The following is a 24,580-nucleotide window of genomic DNA, read 5'->3' on the forward strand; positions in this document are numbered from 1 at the left end:
GAGAGAGAGGGGGAGGGGGAAGGAGGGGAGGGAGGGAGAGAGAGGGGAGAGAGAGGGAGGGGGAGAGAGAGAGGGGGAGAAAGAGAGGGAGAGAGAGGGGGAGGGGGAAGGAGGGGAGGGAGGGAGAGAGAGGGGAGAGAGAGGGAGGGGGAGAAAGAGAGAGGGGAGGGGGGAGGAGGGGAGGGGGGAGGAAGAGAGAGGGGAGGGGGAAGGAGAGTGAGGGGGTGAAAAGGGGGAGGAAGTCTTCATTCTTTAGAACAACTCTCAGCCTGGTTCAAAGAAACACCTTTAATTTGAAATTATTAACCAGAAGCTTGTTACTTCCGCTAACTTGCCAGGATAAAGGCCGCAGAGTAAATGCGGAAGTTTGAAGTCAGTTCAGCAGCAGAGAAACAAAAGTCCAACTTCGCAGCTGGAAACTTTTTCTGCGAACCGGAAGAAACTTGAACGGTGAGTTTATCTCTGAAACCGTCACCTTTCTCTTTATTCCTGCTGTAAAGTAACTTCCGGCTCCAGCAGGTAAGGTTATCAGATTTAAGGCCACCATTAAAAGTTGATGCCAAGCCCCCAACACGCAGGCTCCGGAGGAGGAAACGCCACACGCCAGACTACATTCAAAATTCGGTCTATTTACTTTTTAACGTCGTTTCGTTAAAGCGGTCCTTTATCCACGGAAACACGGAGGTTTAAATTCTCTCCATATTTAACAAAGACTCATTCTTCACTTCGACGTGAAGCATGTGAAGCCAGAATCCTTTGTTAGAATACAGTCTCAGCTTTAAGAGTTAATTCACGTGGTATTCCGCCTCCAACTCTTTCCACCAAAAATGCACAGCGGGTTTGCGGCGGAAAGCGGGTTGTGACTTATAAAAGACGTGATATCGAGAAAATAAACTGCAGCATTGTGGATAAAACATTTGCCGAATGTACTGGAACAAACCACCTCTTACGTTAAAGCCGTAAATAATGTTGTGCTATGCTTCTGCATTTGTCTGTAAGCTATGAATTATTAAATAACTCAACTTTTTAATGAAGTTTGGCGTTTTTATATCACTTTAAGTGAAAAGGGGGAATTTGAGGGTCAGTGTGGTGAAAGGTGACCTACTTGCTGTCAGTCACTTTTATTATCCGTCATTATCCGTGTTTGCATTGTACACCTGCACACCACCTGTGCCTGTTTCACTTTCAAATACTCTAACTATCCAGAGACAGAAAACGAAACTAGATCTATGTAGTGTACATTAATGAACCTCAAACTGCCAACAGACCTCATCAAGAGGAACTTCTGCCACGTTAGGCACCTCTTCATGTTGCAGAGCTGCAGTTGTTATAAAAAAAAAACATTTGTCATGTTTAATGTTTTAGTGTCTCTGTATGACAAGAAGTTTTTATATGTTAAGCTAAAAAAAACAAGGGCGTCACTTTGTGTTAACGTGGCGGGGACACAGGGGCTCAGATCAGACACTTATGTTCATGAGAAGGAGACAAAAAGATCCTGAAACAGTGTTTTTAAAAATGTCCTCCATGCAGAGATAGACAACACTTCATCTCCTGCATTCTGGTGACAGTTTCTGCACCAGTTTATGGTGGAAATGTTTTTATTCCTGGAAACAGAATTTCAAGATGTATAAATATAACAGAATCAAATCTCTCAGGCATTGTGAGAGCTGCACTGTTTCTCCTGTAACATTGTCCCTGCTGAGGCAACAACACATGCAGGCGTGATTTAGTCTCCCCCCCCCCCCCTTTGTCATGTTCACAGGGAGAGAACAGAAAACTTGGTCTAAAAGAAACCGTGTCAACAAGTTGTTAAAGTTACTGACTGCTGCTGCTCATTGTTGGGTCTTTTATTTATTTATTTATTTATTTTTTTAAACTTATTTTGGACAGTGCACGCTTGTTTCTTCTATACTGTAATTGCATGTTTTCTTAATGTTTTAAAGGCATTTTCATTTGTTTAACTGCAAACTGTATCACAGAACGTATTTTAACAAATAATGCTTTTAAAAAGTGGTGGTGACAGAATCAGAGGGGCGTAAATGACACCTATGGTAAAAAAATGTAATCCAAGCCATCGCATTAGCCACAACTTTCTTTCTTTGTTTTTAATGTTGTGATCAGAAATTGTGTGGTGGTTTTTTTTTTTTTTTTCCAGACCTGGTTCTTTAAGCGTGTCGAGCGGATTCAGGCTACGCCTAAATAATCATGTTTCATCTGGTTCCTCTTTTTAAAGCAGTTTGAGGACTGATTTTGTAAATTTTATCTTGGAAAACGGTGCACACACACGATTGGCTGAGTGCTGATCATGTGATTGTGGTTACCTGCAGTTGGCGTGTTGGGAACCAGCTGCACTGGGTTGTTCCCACGCTGTTAATGTTACTGGCGGACAAAGTGCAGGAGACTTTTTAGTGTTTCCTGCTGCAGCTTCTTTGAATCTTTAGTGGAGTTTTGCTCAGAGTCCAGAAAACTATTAAATATTATATTTTGTGTGTATATGTGGGGTTAAGTTTTCATAATGAACATTTAATTGTGATAATTACACCAGCAGATCAGTGACTTCTCAGTAACCTGCATGTTCTAAGATGATGATTCTATCAGCTGTGTCTCATTAGAAATCCAGGAAAGCAGCTGTCTGTGTTCAGAAAGGGACTTCAGGTAGGGGGGTTCTCTCTGATCCGGCTCGATCAATGAACCTGCAGTTAATTAAAACCGCTTTGAAGCACCAACGTGTCCGGACTCAGATCATCTGGCTCACTCTGTTAAAGAAGCTGGCGGATACATGAGACTGTGTTGCGTTTGAGGACAGCTCGGCGAGTCTTTAAGAACTAAATGATGAATTTTCCTCCTGACTTTTTTTTTTTTTTTTCCCCCTGCGTTGAGTCTTGCACACGTTCCCTCGCCATCGTGAGCGTTTATACTGACACTCGCCAAAACGCTGGTTGGCGGTGGCTTTCTGTGTTCCACTGTGTTGACTTTCACCAGCTGAGCCGGCTAACTTCTGCTTTAGCCCTCCGCCAACTTGGCCTGCTGCAGTATTTGTTAAATGTCAGAACAGCATTTTAAAGGAAACATTGTGGGGCTGCAGATCATGGTTTTTTCCCAGGATAAACAATCACACCAGAATTAATTTTAATAATAGAATAATGATGGAAAAATTATCATTCGCTCCAAAATTTCAGTGAAAATAATCATTAAATCGTTCAGCCTGGGAGTAAAATAACTTTTTACTCTTCTAGACTTTCCAAATGTTATGATTTGAGTCATGTTGCGGGGTTCTGAAACATTTAAAAAAAGAAATGTTGTCTTGCTGCAGAGCTGCAACTAACCTTTGTTTATTAATCTGAGTAAGACCCTTAACCCCTCGTCTGACGTATAGCAGCTGTAAGACGCTTTGGATAGCGAGCGTCAGCTAAATGAAGAATTATTATTGGTGTATAAAATCAAAGCTCAAGCTGATGTCCTCAAATGTCTTGTTTTGTCCACAACCCAAAGATCTTCACTTTACTGTCACAGAGGAAGGATTAAGAAATATTCAGATTTAAGAAGCTGGAATCAGAATCTTTAATATAAAACTGACTCTACTGCAGAGACGTCTTTGTTTGGTACAGATCCATAATTAATTGAAATGACAATGATGTAAAGATGGCGATGGAGCCGTGGAGAGACCCGGGTTCGATTCCCCACTATGACACGTCCACCATTATGTCCCTGAGCGAGACCCTTAACCCCTCGTTGCTCCAGAGGCGTGCGACCTCTGACCTGTACAGCGATTGTAAGTCGCTTAAGATAAAAGCGTCCATGTAACGGAGATCGTTCCCTCTAACCTCTCAGATCATATTACAATTAGATACATTCTCAAAATCCTTCAACGCGGGGGGGAAAACGACGATCGTGCGGCTCTGCCAGACTTTCCAAATGTTGGATCTGCTTCTCCCTTAAGTCCCGTCGCTGCGCTTCCCATACAGAGCAGGTCTGGATCTGTGGTTTTGATTCGTTAAGACGTGAAGCTTGTTGTTTCTGCAGGATGTCTGACTGTATCTGTGTGTCTCTGTGTCCTCAGCTCCGTCATGGCCACCCCCAGCGTTTACAGCCCCACGACGGTTTCCAACCCCAAATCCTCCTGCTTCGTCGTCCCGTCAGATCTTCTGGATAAAGCCCGCTTTGGGGTCAAAGTCGTTGAAGTGGTGAGTTCAAAGACCCTGAAACCTTCTCCTCCGATCGGAGTGTAGCTGATGTGAGTGTGAGCCGGGTAAATGGAAAAATTCAGATAAGCCAGGTGCCGCTGTGAAGACGACACGTTTAAAGGTGGATTCAGCCAGCGAGTCGGCAGAGCAAACAGCATTTATGACTCTGTGTGACCGTAACGACCTGAGAAACCAGCCAGGAGCTGATTTTACTGGGATCAGAGTTCCCTGAATCGCTCGTGTTTCCAGAGAGCCCGGCTGTCGGCTCTGAACTCGGTGTTTCCATCCGGCTGTTTTCATGCACCAGCTGAAAATGTGTCTGAGTGGAATCCCAGTAAATTCAGAGTCCAGATATCTGAAAGAACAACTAAGAGCTTGTGTAGAAGCAGTGCGTGGCGAGGAAACGCTGCCCAACGTGAAGCGGCGGCTGAAAGTGGAGGAGGAGGCCGGAACCTTCCTCAAGGCTTCAGTCGAGATTTAAAAGAACAGAGTTTCAGCAGAGCTGCAGGTTTCTGGGAGTTTGTTCTTATGGGGGGGTGATGGCGCAGTGGATGAGACGCATGCCTTTGGTGTGAGACCCGAGTTCAGGCGTGCGACCTCTGACGTGTACAGCAGCTGTAAGTCGCTTTGGATAAAAGCATCAGATAAATGTAAATGTTCCAGATATATGAAGCATAAAAACTGAACGCTGCTTCTCCAGGTTTAGTTTTGACTCTGGGGACAGAAAGCAGAGCTGATCTCAGACCAGCTGAGAGGTCTGGATGGTTCAGAACGAAGCAGAAGATCAGAAACTATTTGGTGCTTTATAAACCGACAGCAGACAGGAAGCCAGTGTAAAGACCTCAGAACTGGAGTGATGTGATCCACCTTTTTGGTCTTAGTGAGGACTCGAGCAGCAGCGTTCTGAATCAGCTGCAGCTGTCTGATGGATTTCTTAGGGAGCCTGTAAGGACGCTGTAGTCGAGTCTACTGAAGATAAATGCATGGATAAGTTTTTCCAGGTCCTGCTGAGACATTAAGACTTTGTCTGCTTAAATTCAGTCCATGACTACACCAAGACTTCTGGTCTGTGGTCCTCAACATCACCGACTGAAGCTGAGCGCTGACTTCTAATCGCTCTTGCTTTGCTCCAAAAACAACAACTTCAGTTTTATCTTTGTTTAACTGAAGAAAACATATTACACGTGTCCATTAAAAGGAGCCTCTCGGGCCCCGGACCCCCCCATAGTCTCTCCACATCCTGTGGGAAACACTGAGGGAAAAGCTCATTTTGACTATTTTATTTATGCAGTTGTTATAAAAAAAAAAAAAGCAAAATAAATGGAAATAATGTGAAAAACCTTGTTTTTCATTATATTCAGCTTCAGCCAAGAATTTTCATTTCAGTGCATCCCTAGAAAATCCATTTCTTTACTCAACGTCCATGAAGACAAAGTTTACCTTATTAGTATTTTAACAACCAAGAAATGTGCAGAGCAAGATATTTTACAATAAAGCCGCCGCCACTCAAACTATTAACCTGTTTCTAAAAGCATCTCTGGCTTTTCTACACTGCAGCTTCTTGTCATTTATCAGCTGAAACACAAACTCCGTCAGTTAAACCGTCTCCTGACATCATCCGTCACAGAGATACCTGAGTGCAGAGTGCGTGGGCTCAGCAGGACGCTTTCTCACCTGCGTGTTTCAGTTCATGTCTTTATTGTTCGGCGTGAACGCAACCTGCTGCAGGCGGTTAGTCCCCTGCGAGTCTCGGCAGGTCGGCTTTCTTGGAAATGAGAGGAAGCTGCCTCCGAGGACAAACAGGACAGACGGATCTGAAGTCACTCGTCTGAGACCAAAACAACACGAGCCGGTTTTTACACCTCGCACAGGAAGTGAGCTACACCGCAGGCGTGCTGGTGTCAGACCAGACAAAGCAGTCCGACCTGCTTTGTCTTTTATCTTCTACTTTATTGATCCCCTGGGAACAAATATAAAGTAGAAGAAATGGGAAATGTGTTCTCTGGTCCCGGAGCCAAGACCCCACCGCCTGCCGCCTCCTGTTCAAACATGGCTGTAATCGCAGAGCCTGGTCGCTGCGGCTTGTCCGGGGGAATCCGGATGCAGCGGCGCCTCGACGCTCGTAAAGCGAGTCGACGTATTTATGTAATCGATTGCGTCGGCGAATCGAATCTAGTCAGAGTTTACTTGGGCGCCGTGTGGCTCACCGCACATGCTCTTTACAGAGGGACAGATACACGTTTACAAATATGGCACAAAGAGAATAACAGAACTTGTTTACAGGTGTCGGCGGTTTTGTCGGCGTCCCGGGGGGAAACCGTTTAAGGTCCCGTTCCTGTCGCCTCAGTAATTTCCTCAAACGGCTGCTCGCTCTAGTTTCTGTCAGACAGGAGGAAATGGTGCATCTGTTGGGAACTACTTTCAGCGGCGGATGAATCCGGACGGTGTCTGTGGGCCTGAGTCAGAATAAACGACCGCGTGTGTTCATGGCGATGAAGAAACACGACGGGGGTTTGACGGTTTCTGCGGCTCAGAGGAAGAGGAGCCCTGACCCCTCGGTGATCTTACTCGTCCAGCAGCTCTCCAGGAAGCTGCAGACGGGGAAGTGAAACTGCTGCAGAGCCGACGGTTTGGGAGCAGAGAGCTGTCGTTTGCAGATCTCAGAGCTGCTGACCGTCCGCTGTCGCAACAGTTAACAGATGGGGGGGTGGCGAGGATCCGGTCTACATGCTGCTCACATCAGTGAGTGTTGCACAAAAAGAGGATCTGCAGGGAGGGAGGACGCTGCTGAGAAAGCAGTCACTGCTCATACAGAGCAGGTCTAGACTGCACTGATATTATCAACACAGACCCAACAGTTAACACCATGAGCAGCAAGAAAGACTTTCATTTTAGGAGGCAGACGAACTTTGAACAGAACCGTGACTCTGAGGCTGTGTGAGCGGGTCAGGGGTAAAGATTACATAACGTTAGGTTTACTCATTTGGCTTTTTTCCAGAGCGACTTAGATTTGTGGAACAACGTACAAGCATCAATACAGTCAGATCTACAGGTGACAACAGATAGCAGGAAGAGCTGTTAGCGTGTGCAGCATCAGAGGGCGAAATAACTCTTACTACTTCCTCCAGCTAACAAAAACAATCAATACAAGAGAACTGTGAGGGGACAGAAGAGCGCATGCATGTCAGAGGTCAGGTGTTATCAGAGGAAGTGTCCTCTGCAGAGTTTTCAGGAGCCTCTTGAAGTCAGAGAGGGACGCCGCTGCTCTGATGGCGTGCGGCAGCTCGTTCCACCATCGTGGCGTCGCAGGTGAGAACAGATCTGAGGTCGCTTTGTGTGAAGGGAGGCAGAGCCAGGCGGCATTCGTCGCGCAGTGACCCAGAAGGAACGTAGGCTTGGATTATGGAGTTTAGGTAGATGGTGCAGACGCAGTAGGAGCTCTGGATGCAGCAGCAGGGACTTGGGGATCGCAGACGATCATGTCCGCAGTGATCAGGAGAAGCGTCAGCTGTGCCGACGCCTGCGGGGACGTGAAGCCGACTCTCATCAACACGTTGATCAGCTCCTCGCCGCTCGGCTGGATTTTTAGCAGCTGCTCTCAGTTTACTGATGCTCGGTGCTGCGTTCCAGAGTGCTCGGAAACTCTGTATTTTCCAAGTTGAAATATCCGACTGCCGACCTCCAGGTGCGGGACGCAGGAAGTGAACATGGCTGACGGTGTGCGCACACTGTGCAGAGAGCTGAATGCTCAGTTTGTCCGTTTTAATGAAAACCACATGTAGTTGACTGTGTTCCCGTCCCCAGAAGTCTGTAAATGTTGTGTGTCCTGATGTTTTTACATTTTTCTTTTGCAGAGAAGACGACGTTCAGAGATTCTTTAATGCAGCCGTCGACCTTTACATGCAGAGCAGGTTTTACTCTATGATCAAAAGTATTATTGAAATGAAATGCAGTGAAATATACTCTGTTGATCTTTCTGGACAACAACGTGCCTCCATGGGTGCAACATCATTCAGCTGCTTCTGCGTCTCGTTAGAAAACGTCCTAAACAAAAGCTGCACTCATTAAATGTGCAGCAGAAAACGCGGTCCTGACTTTTTATGTGACTTTTTATGACTTCACTTCTTTCCCTTTGGGTCTGGAGCCAAATCTCGTGGCTGGTGAGCAGACTGGCATAAAGTTTGCTAATAATGCTGCAGCTCCTGCAGGATGAATCCTAACGAACCTCTCGCTTCATCTCAAGTCAAAGCTGAATTTCTCCGTTTGTCAGTCTTTAATCGAGCGTCTCCTCAGGAGGAAACAGACGTTTTTTTACTGTTTTGAGTCCCTCAATGTTGAAATTTCCCGGAACTGTTTTGGGTGAAATTGTGGTTGATGCAGGAAAAACGATAAAAACAATAAATAAAGTTGTCACAGCTCAAACGAGTTTTACTGCAGGAGGTTTAAGTGTTTTGCACGGAAGGTTTCTTAATGAGACTCCGGTGTGAAGCAGGAGGTGACGATGCATTTAACTTTATATTTACACCTCTGAAACGCGTTCGTTGGAAGTCGGTCAAAAGATGCAAAAAGTTTCCAGCTTGAATATATTCTGCAAGTTGGACAGAGTGCAGGAGTTTGTTTGCATATTTACATTTCCAACACTTGATGTCTGGTGAATCCAGTCAAATGGGTGCATGAAACAGAAAAACAGTGACATAAATCCAAAAGATCAGATGTTTCAGGATGACTGTGGGTGAGAAATGTACTGAAGTACAACTTTTGAGGTACTTTTTACTTTGTGTCCAGTTAAAGGCTGTAGAAACTGTTATCCCAAACACCATCTGTGTTCAACTTCCCCAAACGAGCTCCACACAGACTGAACATGAAATGATGTCAACAGGGACGCCGCAGCTTCCTCAGATTGTTCGACCCGACGTGTGAAGTCAGATGTCACCTGACCTCCTTGGACAAATAACCGGTAACCTCTGACCTGCTCTGTGATTTATCTTCTTTCAATTAACAGTCTTTTGAACACAAACCCGTCCGGAGGATCTCTGTCAGCCGCGTGTTAATGAAAATCCTCAAGAGAAGCACTTTACACAAACCTGCGTAATGCATGAACTTCTGCCTGAGTGCTTTTGCTTTAGAGTAGAAATACCACGAACATGAGCGAGATGGTAGCTGCAGCTCAGAGGGGAATCAGACCTCAGTCTGCTGCAGCAGCTCCAGCGAGTTTCAGTCACCGTGGTTTAAAAGAGCAGTCTGTATTTTAGTTCAGCTGACGTCAGACTTATTTTAGCTCTGTGGTCCGGCTCTCCAAACTCTCCTTTAAAACATTCCTACAATAAAAGTCCAAAATAGACAGCAGAGGAACTCCGTCTGTGTCCCCCGGCCTGCTCGCCCTCCAGACTGTGCCGGTTCCCCTGGTCGACCTCGGCGTGAACCAAACGCCAGAGACGCTTGTTGTTGTATGAATTCTTATTTGAACACGCTTACGCCTCTCTGCAGTTGGTTTTCGCTCATTAACTGGGCAAACATCTGGATTTGCAGCTGACGCAGTGAACTGCATGATCACAGATGTTGGAGCTGAAACGCAGTGAAGAGCTGGATTTAGTCAAACGTTAGAAACTGAACAGCGAGCTGCTTCGGCGTTTTTAAACTGACGCACAGCGAAAATGCAGCAAGCGGTAACGAGTTTCCTGTCGGTCATTAAATAAACGCTCTGTCTGTTGGTGAAGCTGCGATCCTGCAGCGCTGAGCAGTAACGCGTCACAGTGATGTCGTTGAAAGGCTGATTTTATGCGTCGGGTAGCTGACCGCGTGCCGTCGCGAGCATTTCTACTTGCGCGTTGGTGTCGGTCGCTCTGCTGCCACACCGCCAAAAAGGGCGCTAAACAGCGACGCAGAGGGGTCTTGGCGAAGCATCTCCTCAGCGTGGTTATGTTGTAGATGTGGCCAATAAAACGATGATGAAAATCGCAATATAATTTTCCTCAAGAATAAATGTTTGATTAAATTGAATCATAAACTAATTATGACTTTATTTTTTTTATTAAATCTACTAAGATCTTGTCACAATAGTTCTGAATGTTCTGCCTCAGATTAGTGAAGCGATCCACTGGCGAAAAGGCCGGTTTTTCCAAGACGACTCACTCGGGGGGTGATTGTCTGGCGTCCTGCTCCTTCTTCCTGCTGACTCAGTGTGGTTCAGACACACCCCGGAGGAACACAAACGCACAGTTTGGAAGCAGCCGCCGCCCACACGGCCGAGCGGTCTGAGCGGTTCCACCACAACAGTCACTTCACTTTTACACACACACACACACACACACACACACACACACACACACACACACACACACACACACACACACACACACACACACACACACACACACACACACACACACACACACACACACACACACACACACACACACAACGCTGCAGCAACCACGTGTTTTTTTACAGTCTAGATGTAGACAGGAAACGGGGCTTTACTTTTCATGTTTACGCACCATCGTCACATTTTAGAGGCTGTGACTGAGTTAATTGCAGTATTCACTGGTTTCTGTTGTGAACGGTTCCTTTTTGTTTCGGGCCTCTGACACCAAAGAGCTGTAAAAAAAGATCGCTGTGAAAATGTTTGCTTTGAGGAGAGCGATACAGCGGCTGTTTCTCTTCTCATAACGCTGTGAATTAAAGGTTTATTTCCCCCAAACAGGAGTTAGTGATTGTTGGAACAGTGGACAGACTAACAAAGACGGTATTTGGGAGTTTTATTGTGTTTCTGTGCAGTTTGAAGTTGTTTTTGTTTTATGATCAGTGGGTTAAATTCCTGTTTTTCTCTATGGAGTCTGGTGGAGCCGGAGCGTTGGTTTGTTTTGGTCTTTGCTGGTGCTCTTGGGGAAGTGACCGTCTCTTACAAGCTGCTTTGAGGGAAAGGAAAACATCAGGAAAAGCAAAATCACTCTTTGAGGTGTGAACGTGTATCAAACAAATGTGGAGGCAGCGTCACTATAAAAACACGAGATTTAGACGAGTCCAACCAATCGCACACCTCGTTCCTGGTCACAAGGTGGAGCAACGGGATCCCGATCACCTGAGACGGGCGGCTCCGCCTGTGGAAGCTGCTTCACAATTAACAAAGAGTCTCGGGACCCAGCGGTCGACGTTAAGGACTTTTCTGTTGTTGACTCAGATCCAGTAGTGATGTGATAAAGGGTGAGAAGCCTGACAGCTTCAGTCTGTGGGCGGAGTGGCCTCAGCAGCACTGATGATGGCGTTTGACATCTCATCGCAGTACGTCCCCGCAGAACGTGTTGATCTGTTCGGTTGTCCTTGATTTTGGGGCTTCTATGGTATAGTATGCTTAGTTAAATTGTTCTGTCTGACTTCCTGCCCGGTTCATCTGGGGGTGAGTTCAGCGCAGACAAAGCGTGGTAAAAGGAAACGGTGGTACCCTGCTGTGAACGCAAGCGCACTGCATTTTCCCGCTTTTTATAAGAGTTTACAAACTTATTGCAGCTGGTTCTGGTAACAACTGTTCACGCCCACCAAACAACCGAAGAAAACATCCCTCGAAGCCCGTCGTTTGATCCAAAAACGTTGCGGGACGTCGTGAGATTGAACTCACCCCTGCTTTGTGCTGCTCGTCACGGCCTGTCAAAAATAGACCTGGCAGTGAATATTGAATTTAATAATAATAATAATCACAATATCTGGCAGAAAAATCGCAACGGACGGAGTTTCGCTCCGGCTTTGTTTCGCGTTTGAATCGGGCTTTGTTCTGCTAATTCGTTGTCGTCTTCGTCCTCAGATCTGCATCAAATGTCGCTCAGCAGCTTTGGGAACTCGCAGTCACACACGGAGGCTAAAAACATCTCAAGAATACTAATCCCATAATGCATTTCACCCCCCCCCCCCCACTGGTATTTCAGCAGATTACGATGGAGTTCAGTCAGTTGCATCTTCATGGGTTTATAGTGTTTCATTAAAGTATAGTGAGCCAGACGTGCGGTGGTAAATCTACCTGCGGGCGCTCTACAACCTTTCTAAATGACCTCAGACCTCAATCTTCTTCTCTGCTGACGTTTTGTGATGTGTAACCTAGAATGGGTAGAAAATGTTGTGCTTCTTATTGTTGTGTATGTGATGTCGTCAATGAAGGTGGGGCTCGTTCTGGGGCCCCCACAAAGATGGGATCAAAGTGGGCGGAGCCACCATGACATGCCCCGTTGGTTTGTGGACTGCTGTTTTGAAGCCTCCAGTTTGGCATTTTGGTCGTCGCCATCTTGTCTGTGTTTTGTGGAGTGGGTTTTTTTTTTTTTTTTGGAACCAGACTGTACCACATTTGGGTTGTATTCGGTTTGGTTGTGTTATTAATGGGTGGTGTGTTTTGTTTGGAGCATTTTGTTTTTGTTGCAGCCAAAAGTAATTTGACCACATGTTTAATCAATTTAGCCTCTTAAATCAACTACCACAGTAAAAAGCACGTCAGTCTAACCGGACACCTGGGCTACGAATCACAAACCAAGGCTTCATCACAGAACACGACCAATATCAAAGGAAAAACAAGACGGCCTCCTAACGCTACAGTGATAACTTAGTCTTTTTATCTTTGTTTTACCAACTTCTCCTAGTTTCTTTTAATTTATGGAGGTCTCAAACATGAAACAAGGAGAAGCCTTGTCGACCTGTCAATCAGCTTGTAGCCCCGCCCTAAAGCCTCCCCTGCTTCCTGGTCTCTGTTCCTCTAAATGGGACCATAATTTACTAAATGAACATCATGCTGTGTTGAAGAAGACTTGAAACTAGCGACTGAGACCAGAAACTCATCAGGAAAGTGTTTACTGATGGAATAAATCAGCTGACAAGTAGAAACATTTTCTCACAGACTTCTATACAATCACACTTCTTTCTGCAGCCGCTGGAGTCGCCCCCTGCTGGCCGCTAGGGGGAGGGCGCAGGTGTAAGGCGCCCCCCTGCTGGCCGCTAGGGGGAGGGCGCAGGTGTAAGGCGCCCCCCTGCTGGCCGCTAGGGGGAGGGCGCAGGTGTAAGGCGCCCCCCTGCTGGCCGCTAGGGGGAGGGCGCAGGTGTAAGTCATGGGCTTCACTTTTCAGACCCGGGGGGGGTTCCTGCTTGGACCCACACCTGCGTAGAGTCAGGTGTCAGGTGAGGGTCCACATATTAAATGCTGCTCCCGATAATAACCTTCTGTTTCCCGTGTCTCCGTCAGCTGCTGTCCTTCGTGGCCTTCATCCTGGAGGAGGTGGTCAACAGCTGCTTAAGCTGCAACGCTCTCTACTTCTTCGAGTTCGTCAGCTGCACGGCCTTCCTCTTCACCCTGCTGCTCCTCATCCTCCTCTCCACCAACCTGCACAGCAAGGTCGGCATCTCCTGCTGGCCCAAACTGGTAAGAGCTCACGCCTGTTTTCATTGAACCTGCCGAGGATCGCCTGAGGCTACTCTGTCCCTACGAACAGCTGCTGTCCTCCGCCGCCCCCTCTGCTTCGTATTGTTCCCTCCACGTGCTGAGAAACCCGTTGGTTCTCTTTCCTGCTGACAGTTGGATGTTGACAGAGATGCCTAAAACATGAAGCTGCTTAGCATAAAGACTGGACAGAGCCACTTAGCATTTACCTGCTCGGTCAGTCGGTCTGTAGAGCCCACGGTGACCAACAGTCCAAAACTCTGAGATTCAGTTTACTGAGATACAAAGAAAAGCTGCACACGTCTCGCCTGAGGAACTGAAGCAGAGAATGCTGCCGCTTGAAAAATGACTGATTAACCTGTTATTTCTGTTGATTATTCAGCTAACCGTTACAAGGAAACAAAATCCACCTGTCTGCACCTCTAAAGTCACAAATTAACACAACTCTCTAAAGTGTAAAAACAAATCACCGTAATGGAGGCACTTTTACTCAGTGGTTCTCAAAGCAGGTCCATGAGGGGACAATACTTCATAAACCGTATGAAGGCTAACAAAATGTCTTAAAAACAAATCAAAAGGGATTCGTGTTTAAATTTGTCAGTTTAAGGTCTTTAACATGAAAAGGTTTGAGACGCTTTGAGCTCTCCTGTCATGACATTAAACATGTATTGTTCATACGAAGGCCGGGCGATACGGCCAAAAATGAGATTTATTTTTTATTTATATATTCTTTTCCTTAGTTTGGTTGCTGAGGTCTTTTATGCAACGGTTTAACACACTTAAGGGATTCTTTAAGTATAAGAGCAAGATAAGGAGAAAACCTCAAATACTTAAGTGGACATTTTAAAGAAACCTTAAGGGGAAGAAAATTTACATTTCCTGAGAAGAGACTTCTGCCACCGGGAGAATCCTTTTGTTGTTTTCTGTTATTTGCAGATCAAAGTTTCTTTCTTTTTATGAAATTCCTCCTCTGACCAATCTGCTTTTCTTGTGTTTTCTTTCCAACTTTGTACGGTAACAACGGGTCAAGTGCTGGTGCAAGATAAACAGTCTCCATGGTAACAGAATTTTACTACTGTAAATTCAAATTAGCTTTATTGGCATTAATGTATAGCAACAATATTGCCAAAGCTTATTATGTATAAAGAACATAAGGACATACATTTCTTTAGATAAGGGAATAAAATGGCAAAAGTTTTGTGAAAATAAAATAATTAATGTATAAATTCCATACAAACATTTTAAAATTAGTGTGTAAATAAAGCGTGTGTGTAAGTGTTCGAAAATGAAAATAAATTTAAAAAAAAATACAGTAAATGATCCAGTAACGTGTGAATTCTCTATCGATGCAGCAAACACCTTAATGCTTTTCCTTAACTAGGGAAACCTTTAAAGGGATTCTGTGCAACACCCTTAAGTAAAAAGCTAAGGCGAAATTAAGACTTCAGTATCATACTTAAGAAAACAACTTTGAGGTTTTTTGTGCAACCGGCCCCTGAGCTTTTACAGAGTCTCGCTCTCCTGATGGCGCTCATTTATTCTGTCTTTCTACTCGTTCTGATAGGCCGATATCAGGGCTGAGTCCACGTGTTTGACTGTCGGGGAAAATGCACAAAATGTGTGAATGTGCATTTCTCAACTCGAACAAAGCTTGTGGTGGTTTTTGAACCAGGGGCAGACACCGTGATACGCCAGCAGCGCCCACGCCACACTTTATGGAAACAAGTTCCTGTCTAGAGTTCGGTTATTAGCACACTGCTCATGAATCAGTTTTTGAGGGGCACATGCGAGAGCCCGGTGTGGGCGTGTTTTAATTAAACTGCACAGGGTGAATATAATCGTGCAGCCCTAGCTGACATGTCTGTGTTCAGGCGGCCCTGTTTTAGACCTGACTCTAGATCTACTCGGGGTCGGGAGGAGGATGCATTTCCTCTGTGATTTTTAAAATAATCCTACTTTTGAGTGGCGACGGACATTTCACAGCAATAAACGATGCACGTAACACATTCTACGGGACGTTGTACCTGTTCACAATGAGTAAAGGTCAGGACACAAACGCTCACATCGAGGCTTTATTGGGGACGCAGTGGATAAGACGCATGCAAGAGACCCGGGTTCAATTCCCACTGTGTCCCTGAGCAAAACACTGAACCCCTCGTGTGTTTAAAAAGTATTCTTCAGACACGCTGATAATCTGGACGCATCGTTCACAACCAGTCTGTTTGTCGCTGGGCTTCTTCATGAAGCTGCTGCAGGCCGCCGCCGTGGCTCTGCTGGATGAGGGCGCGCCATCGCTGTTGATCAACGCCACTTCCTGTTGGACTGGGATCCATAGATGGGGTTCATTCACCCGCGTGGATCTTCCGCACGTCTCTCCTCCGGCTCGCCTGAAACAAACAGACACAGATTGTGTCATTGGTACTTTCCCCGTCTGCACATGCTCAAATGTAAGAACCAGATTGGACATGTGGTTACAGGGAAGAGAAGCTCAAGTTCTGCTGGGGGGGGGGGGAACACAGCGTCCTTGTTCATGGGAAAGGAGCCGGGCGGGAGACGCCCACATTCCTGGAAGATGACTCCATAACAGACTGCTCGTGTAGTAGATAAACCTTCAAACACATTAATCTGCAGGTCAGGGATGGAAAGTATCACCTGCGGCCAAATGTTATCATTTCTCTCTGACAGTAATTAAGCAGCAGGCCGGCGTTCTTGCTGGTTGTGTGTCGCACTTAAATTGAGTTGGGTGACACAACGTTGTGCTGCCATTTCTCTTCCTACTGATAGCTGGATTTTTATTTTTTTAGGCCACTGGGAATATTCGGTTTGAGTTTTGACCCTTTGGGGTTGCTGTAGCGTGTGTGTGTGTGTGTGTGTGGAGTGCAGAGGCAGCAGATCAAGACAGTGAAGTTAGCAGCTCTTTTTTATTTCACACAGAGCTCAGGAAGCATGTACTCTGCACAGTGTGTCACTCAGGATGTTCAGCATCTGAAGCAAAATGTGTAGTTTAAGATTGTATTTTCGCGATGCTAATGTCCGTTAGCACGTTAATGGAGATTCCCATTATATGTTAGCATATGTTAGCAGATTTATTGTCCCACCTATTTCTGATGACGCAGCCTGTCAGCCAGGTGGAAACGAGCGCGGAACAGAACCCGCTGCTCGTGTGTTCACTGGTCACATACTGACCTTCTGCTGTGCGCCGGATGTTAAACTGTCGTCCGGAAAGTCCTTCTTCCCGCTGCGCTGTATGTTGGGGTAGCCACGTCGGGTTTTAGTCCATGGCCCGCCAGCTCAGGTAGTCCTCTAGTGAAGCGGATTGGCTCGTGTCTAAAGAAAAGCACAGAGCTGCACCAGTCTGGACCGGGTCCTGGAGTCCGACGTGACGAGGCAGCACAGAGTCCTGCTGAATCTGAACCTCACCAAATGTTCTCAAACTCTGCAAATGGACTTCATGGAAGCACGTCTCTCAGGTGAGGCGAGGACTTCCACAGCCCAGAGTGTCCTCCGTCACAGCGCCACTTCACCCTCATCTGTGCGCCCGAGTGGAAAAGCTCCTTCTCCACGATTGGCCGCCCGCACGTCTGACACATCCTGAAGAGCTCCATCAGGCTGCGGCTGTAAACGACGGCGCAGTCCTCGTCCTCGTCAGACTCGTCAGACGCCGCCACCGAGCTGAACTCCGGCTCTGAGTGGAAGCGGTCCTCCTGCGGGTCGACCGACACCACGATGCAGAAGCTTTCGTCTGCCGCCGCCGCCGGGGCGGATTGCGAGGAACTCCCTGCAGCTCCGCAGGCCGTCTGAACACAAGAGCCAGAGATACAAGAAACACTTGATGCCGAACAGTGGATCACTTCAAACTATTATAATAAACTTTCACAGACAAATATGCACGAGTAGAACTGAGTAAACATTTACTAACATAACATTTTATTGCCCCGCCTACAGCGTGGGCTATAGATGCAGTGCAGCAGTTGTCAAAGTGGAGTCCGTGAACCCCAAGGGGTCCATGAAGGGGTTCCTAGGGGTCCTCAGCAAAAAAGGAAACTTATATTCACTATAATTGCATCCATAACAAACAGTGAGGAACTATTTTGGTGATCAGTTTCCTAAAAGCCTAAATCTTATCAAACGGGGGTCCCGGTCTTATTTGTGGTAGATTTAAGGTTCCTTGATGTGAAAAAGTTTGAGAACCACTGTCATAAAGGGGCCCCTGACTCCCTGCACCCGGCCCTTTAGTCTTTACGCTGTCACATGTCGCCACCACTTTTTAAAAGCCTTTGTTAAAATGGTCCTGATAAATTGCACCAAGAAATGTTAAATGCTTTGAGGTTTATTCACACAATAAGACACATGCAGGGTAGAGATTGTAAGAAACGACTGCGCAAAAAACAAGTTGCTGTTGATTATATTTTGTATTACCACCTTCCCTTTTATATAAAGACATTTCAACCATAAATCTCTGCAGGAAATGAAGTTTTTAATGCTCAACATCTTGTGGGAGAGGAGCCTCAGAGACAGTAGTGAATATTTATTCTAATGTCTTGTGCTTTTGTTCTTGAGTCCATCTGTGCATCACTGCAGCCCTAATCTGAGCCCTTGAACGTCCCCACCGCTGTTCAGGGCCTCGCTAGCTGGCTGGAATGAAGGTTACCTGCGCTCTGCTCCTCTTGGGCGGCGGCGGCGGGGACGCGTCGCTGCTGCCCGGCTGGCCGCGCTGCCTCCCGGGGAACACGGACGGCACGGCGCCGCTCTTCAGCGTCGGTTTGGGCGTGACGTTCAGGATCTTGGCTCGGAAGTCCTCCTCGTAGTCCTCGGGTTTAAAGTGCAGGCTGCACACCCGGACCCCGCTGTACTTGGAGACGGGCGTGTCCTCGTCGAACCTCGGGTTCTGGATCGCCTTCAGCCAGGTCCTGCAGCGCTGCGGGTCCCGCGTCGGTAGCCCGTGAAACACGACCCCCCTGGACTTGGCCTCCTCGTAGCCTTTACAGCCGGGGACGCAGCACCGCCACGGCATCGCTGCTGCGCCCAGACGACAGAATATGAAACGCGGGAAAGAAGCGGCAGATAAACTCCGAGTAGTTTCACGTGCGGACAGCGCAGAGTGTCTGAAACGGACCCTGAACGCAGCACGTTAGCAGAGGTGCTAACAGTTAGCAGCTTCCGCTCTTCTTCTTCTACTAACGGATTAGCGGCAGGCTGGACGCTGCGAGGCGCTCTGCTGCCCCCGCAGGCCGCTGTGAATAAAGTGGTGGTTGAAACAACTTTAAATTTGCTCCTCCAGTAAATTAGAAATTATTTTCAGAAGGGGGAAAAATAATTTAATTCTTTAGGAACAAATTTATATTCAGTTTTATTTAACCTTTTATGTAAACAGGGAAGTTAAGGACACAGGAATACTATATAATAGAGTTGTTTTGCAGACATTTGTAGTTGGTCCCAGAATTTGGGGGGGGGGGAGGGCACATGGATATGTGAATGCTATTTATGACTTTTTTTATATTTATATCATCTAATAAAAACAAATAATTATTAAATGTATCATCTCATGCTGGGCGGCACGGTGGTCCGGTGGATAGCGCTGTGGCCTCACAGCAAGAAGGTTCAAACCCCGGTTGCCCCGGCCTTTCTGCGTGGAGTTTGCATGTTCTCCCCGTGTCTGCGTGGGTTCTCTCGGGTGCTCCGGCTTCCTCCCACCGTCCAAAGACATGCGGTCTAGGTGGGTAACCCTGGATTGTCCTTAGGTGTGAGGTTTACTGGTTGTTTGTCTCTGTGTGGCCCTGCGATGGACTGGCGACCTGTCCAGGGTGTACCTCGCCTTTCGACCGATGCCAGCTGGGATTGGCTCTGCTTATGTATGCAGGATAAGCAGTTGAGGATGGATGGATGGTCATTTCATGCTTTCCAAAATAATAGTCTGATTTAAAAAAAAAAAAATAAAAAGTAGAAACGCTGTTGGCAGACAAACTGATCTTCACTAAAAAGAGCTCAGTCCTTCACCGCTATATCTAATGTTTAAGCGTGGAGCGTTGGAGCTGCTGGTAGTTTTGAGCTGTGGGCCGAGCCCGGCTAGCTGTTTCCAGGCTTTATGCTAAGCAGACATGAGAGCGGCGTCGACCTCGACGTCTGCTTCTCGGAGAGGAACTGAAAAGCATTTTAGGGTGCAGCAGGTTGTGTTTCCACACAGTGAACTTGAAGAGCTGCTGCTCTTCATCATCTTCTTCTCTTGCAGGACTTTGTGTACACCATTGGCATCGCTCTGCTGTTCCTCATCGCCTCCATCGTTTTTGCTGCAGACAACAACAACACGACGATGGAGAGAAGTGCTGTGGTAAGAAAACATCAACCCTGTGCAGGATACGCTGATGATACTGTCCTTTCCTACCATCTTGTTTTCTTCTCTACCTCCCTTTTTTTTGTAACTTGGTTTTTTTTACCTTTCCTTCCTCCTCTCTACCCCCTTCTTTCCTCTTTTTCTTCTCTACCTCCTTCTTTCCTTTCCTGCATACTTCCCTTTGTTACCACCTCTTTTCTGTTCTACCTCGTTTCCTTCTCTACCTCTTTATTTCCTTTCGCTCCTACTCCTTTCCTTCCATATGCCGATTTCTTTTCCCACCACCTGCTTTTCCTCCCTTCCCCCTACCCTGCTCCTCCTTTCCTTCTCTACCTGCTCATTTCTTTCCCTGCCTCCTATTTGTCCTTCTCTGCCGTCTCATTTCCTTTTCCTATCTCTTCCTCCAGGCGTTTGGCTTCTTGGCAACGGCCGCGTTTGCCGTGGACCTCATGTTGTTCGTGAGGGCCAAGGGGTTTCCCTTTAAGGAGGACGGGACGCCGGACACGAGGAACGGCGGTACGGGGGCGGTGGAGGCTCAACCAGAGGCGGAGAAACTCAACACTGAGGCCAACGGAAATTAAGTCTTTTTGTTTTCAATATTTGTTTGCTGCGCTCAGAGGTCAGAGATCACTTCACGCACTATTCCTTTAACACGGAGGCGGAGCTTCAGCTCGGCTGACTTTTACTTTTTTTTTTTTTTTTTTAAATCCTGTTTTTAGTCCTCGATTCCCAAAGCGGAGGACGATCTGTGCTGACATGTTATCAATATAATCCATCATCCAATAATGAATCAATGACGGTGCGGAGCGTCTGTCGGCGTGGGACATTTTAAATAATTGATCTTAAATGTTTCCACCTGCTTATTGACGACTTTAAACAATATTTTTTTAAGGAAGAACAGACACTAAAATAACAGAACCACTAAATATTCTGCTGTTAAGTTTAATTTTTTTAAAGATTTTCACAGATGATGTAGAGACAATAAATGGATTTATTGTCTGTCGATTTAGCTTCAGGACTTTTTTTTTTTATTATTTTTTTAAAGGTTTTGTTTATTGAATATCATGAAATTTATCAACACATTTAGTCTTAAATGACAAATGAAATCAAATCCTGTGTCATGAAATTCACAAAAATTACTGACAATGAAAACAAGTCAGTGTTTAAATCTGAGGGGTCACATGATTAGATGAGATTCTTTTCTCTCTGTATATTTTTAGTGTGAAATACTGGAAACTTTTACTTCGGTCTGCAGAAATCTTTTAATGAAACAAACCAAAGCTTATCTCGTCCCCATGCTATGAATTTTCCCTAATCCGCTCAGGGCCTGAACGCCTCACGAATGTTAAGACGATTTGGTGCCGAAATGAAGAAACGACACTCAACAAAGCAAAGAAGTTTTATTTTAATGTCCTGATGGACAGAAATGAATATGACCGTTTCACAAAATGAGTCCAGTCCGAACGGATCTGTTTGTACACAGACGGCCAAAAGCTTTCGTGTTAAAATATCCGCGAGTTAATTATTTTACTAATGTGTTCAACAGGTGATCATTGCACATACTCAAAATATTACTGACTGACACGTAAAGGCCAGTTTATACTTCTGCGTCGGCTCCCTGCTGTCATGAGCATTTCTACTTGTGCGTTGGTGTCTGTCTGCAGTTCTCTGCAGTTACACCCCCAAAACGCTAGAAATGTTATCGGACCGAATGGCTCAAACTCTGATAGTGAAACGAGTCATTATTGATTGTCTTATTTGACGCTTTTATCCAAAGCGAAGAACATACAAGCACCAACACAGTCCGAGATCTACCAGTGACGACAGATACTAGCTGGAGCTGTTAGCACGTACGGCATCAATGGGGTAAATAGTCCGAGTTAACGAGTGGTGGAATCAATAGAAGTGTGAAGAGGCCGAAGAAGATTTGACACAAAAGTATAAATGGGCCTTAACACGTCCAGGAAGCGAGCGGTTCAGTGCTCTCACTATATGAACACATTTTTTCTTTAATGCGCTTTGAAAGCAGCTTGTTTATGATTAACAGTCACTAATCAATAGAATAACTAAATGCCACTAATGAAAGCAGATTTTTAAGAACTAGATTAGCGTCAAGTTTCAGCTCAGAGACGAGGCGTTATGCAGAACTCGCGTCCGACTGAATGAAATGTTTCCTTGGAGTCCGTTTATGGCATTCACTACACAAACGCTGCCAAAATGTTTCCCATGAGCCTTTGCCAAAAGCGTTTTGATAAGGTGGAGGAACATGGCCGACGGGCTGAATCCAAATGTGTGTGCGAGTGCTGAGATTAGATCGGCGCCCTCTGACAGTGCGGATGAAGGCTCAGTCCAGATGTGGGACACGTGGATCCAGCCCCAACGTCCTACCCCCTGACCTCTGACCTTCCCTGTGGACCGGTCAGCGTACTCGTAACGTTCCACTCTCTGCTCCAGTCCTAAAAACTACCGGCTCTCTGACCTTTTTATTTGAAGCAGCTTTAAATGAGACTGTTGAAACTTCTTAGTTTAGCGGTTTTCATGTCGTCGTCTGTCTTTAGTCAGTTTTTTCTGTATTTTATTTTAAAGGTTTGTCTCCGTCAGTCTGTAAAACCAGACTCTGCTTTATGTTCCACCAATTTTAGCACCCGCCTTTAATCACTTTGTGTATTTTAAATTGAATGTTTCATGAAGGAAGTGATGCTTTTTTGTCAAACATAAACTCCTAATATCAATGATTTTAAAAGGTGATCAGCTGTTTCTTGGATTAGACGGAAATTTTTTTTTATTTTTTTTAAATGTAGTCCCCTTAATAGTTGATCAGAAGTTTTACTGTTATTTCACCCAAAACTTTTGTTTGCTGTTTGACCCCAAATATTTGAATTAGTGTTTAAAGACACAGGGACCCTGTCGTTAGTGCCTGTTTGTACTGATTTTGGCCCCTGAACCTCTGGGACTGGCAGGTCACTTGAGTTATCCATCAGTGAGTTTAATCATGTTTGGGTGAAATATTCCTTTTAATATTCTGGGTAATATGATCAGCTGACCAGCTGAGGAGTTAAAACTCACAAAGAGTGTGTTTGTCCTTCGGTCACCTTTTTTATATAAATGACATTTTTATGCCCAGAACATGAAGCGGACTGCAAGTTTAAAAACAATTGTTCGTAAAGTTTGTGTAATTTTTTCCAAATGTTAGAAGATAAATGTTTTTCGTCCTTTTACATTCCTTCGATGAGTGGTCACATGTTTCTATGTCGTCGTTTTTTTTTTCGTAGCCAAACTAATTTTAGTAACTCGTTTGAAAACTAATAAAAATCAGCTGATTGAGAAGTCGTCCAGTATGTGTGTAACCCTTCAATTATATGCGTGCTGCACAATAGGGCTGGACAATAAAACAATGGTGATAATTATTACAATTATTGCCACTTTTTCCATATATTTACATTTTTAATAGGAAATGCTTTGACAATCAAACGACATACAAAGAGTTAATCATTGAATACACTGGAAAATGTATTAAAAAAGATTTTCTTATTCGTGTCAGACAATCAAAAACCTGTTTTTTATATTATGGTTAACTTTAATGTTCAGGACCAAGTAAAGTCTATTTAGAAGGAAATGTTTTTGTAATATATTTGTATATTTCCATGCTTCTCTTCTGTGCCTGTAAAATAAATTGGTTTTTCATCCATTCATGTGTAACAGAGAATACTGTAAAGATATACAGTGAAGTATGTCCTTTTCAAATTGCTGCAATTTCATATCAGAGACAATCATTTTATTCAGTCATATAATAAACAGATTTTCAAGAAATGAATGTGTTGATGATCTTTATTCAACCACACTTGTTGCTTTGTGTGTTTTAGGCTGCAATCATCTCGACTTATGAAGCTGAAGATAAATGTGACTTTAACATAACTTCAAACTTCACGTTAAAGACAAAACTGTGCACAGCGTCACATGTTTACTGCTGTGCTCGATGAGTGACTCTAGTGAAGGAATACATATCTGACCAGATTTGCATGTACGAAGACTCTTTATATTTATTAACATAAGATGGTCAACTGAACCAACTTTATTTAATAAACAAGCACACTTTGAAAGACCGTTAGCTTCAATAAATTAAAAGGGGTTTACTCAAACATACTGCGTCTTTAATCTGTAACTAAATCATAATTAAATGTAAAGATTTTTATGCTCATTTTGTAAACGTGAAATCAGTATTATGTGTTTTCAACTGCAAAACTTAAATTTTAGTTTTTTTTTTTTCAGAATTGATGGTTGTGTTCTGCTCACACTGACAACAGAACAGCTGACTGTATTAAACTTCTTTGTCTGGTATGACAGTGTCCTTTTTAATAATTTAAGAACAAACTATTTCAAACCAACAAAGATTTTAAAGGCATCCCTAAATAATCTCTGTAACAAAAACACTTAAACAACTGCTGCTTCTCTGACATGAAGCACTATTTTCCCCCATTATATTGAAATGAATACAACAAATTTTCTATATTTTTAATGTCCCCATTTTATATCACAAATCTCTGTATATGCAGACTTTTGTTTGACTTTTATTGTTTGTCTCCCTGTTCTGCATGAAGCAGTTAACCCATTTAAATAGGCTAAAAACTGGAACACCTGGGCAGGACCACATGT

General features: G+C 45.0%; 2 protein-coding genes across 3 annotated transcripts; one reads left to right on the plus strand and one right to left on the minus strand.

Moving 5' to 3' along the window:
* The first annotated feature begins 300 nt into the window (after nucleotides 1-300).
* On the plus strand, nucleotides 301-23,737 carry cmtm6 (CKLF-like MARVEL transmembrane domain containing 6). Its single transcript, XM_046044948.1, has 5 exons — nucleotides 301-450; nucleotides 4,061-4,184; nucleotides 13,402-13,578; nucleotides 19,826-19,924; nucleotides 20,335-23,737. Exons 2-5 carry the CDS (start codon nucleotides 4,068-4,070, stop codon nucleotides 20,506-20,508), a joined length of 567 nt encoding a protein of 188 aa, XP_045900904.1. The 5' UTR covers nucleotides 301-450; nucleotides 4,061-4,067; the 3' UTR covers nucleotides 20,509-23,737.
* Nucleotides 15,656-18,804, minus strand: LOC123968288 (peroxynitrite isomerase THAP4-like). 2 transcript variants are annotated; one of them, XR_006824434.1, is made up of 3 exons: nucleotides 18,248-18,804; nucleotides 16,783-17,393; nucleotides 15,656-15,983 (listed from the first exon to the last, which is right to left on the minus strand). XR_006824434.1 is itself a non-coding variant. In XM_046044947.1 (2 exons), exons 1-2 carry the CDS (start codon nucleotides 18,608-18,610, stop codon nucleotides 17,046-17,048), a joined length of 711 nt encoding a protein of 236 aa, XP_045900903.1. In that variant the 5' UTR covers nucleotides 18,611-18,804; the 3' UTR covers nucleotides 16,499-17,045. The 2 variants fall into 2 exon arrangements, 1 of the variants encoding a protein (XP_045900903.1); XM_046044947.1 differs by lacking the exon at nucleotides 15,656-15,983 and having other exon boundaries at nucleotides 16,499-17,393.
* Nucleotides 23,738-24,580: the final 843 nt, after the last annotated feature.

Source organism: Micropterus dolomieu, linkage group LG03 (assembly GCF_021292245.1).
Source record: "Micropterus dolomieu isolate WLL.071019.BEF.003 ecotype Adirondacks linkage group LG03, ASM2129224v1, whole genome shotgun sequence".
Classification (NCBI taxonomy): domain Eukaryota; kingdom Metazoa; phylum Chordata; class Actinopteri; order Centrarchiformes; family Centrarchidae; genus Micropterus; species Micropterus dolomieu.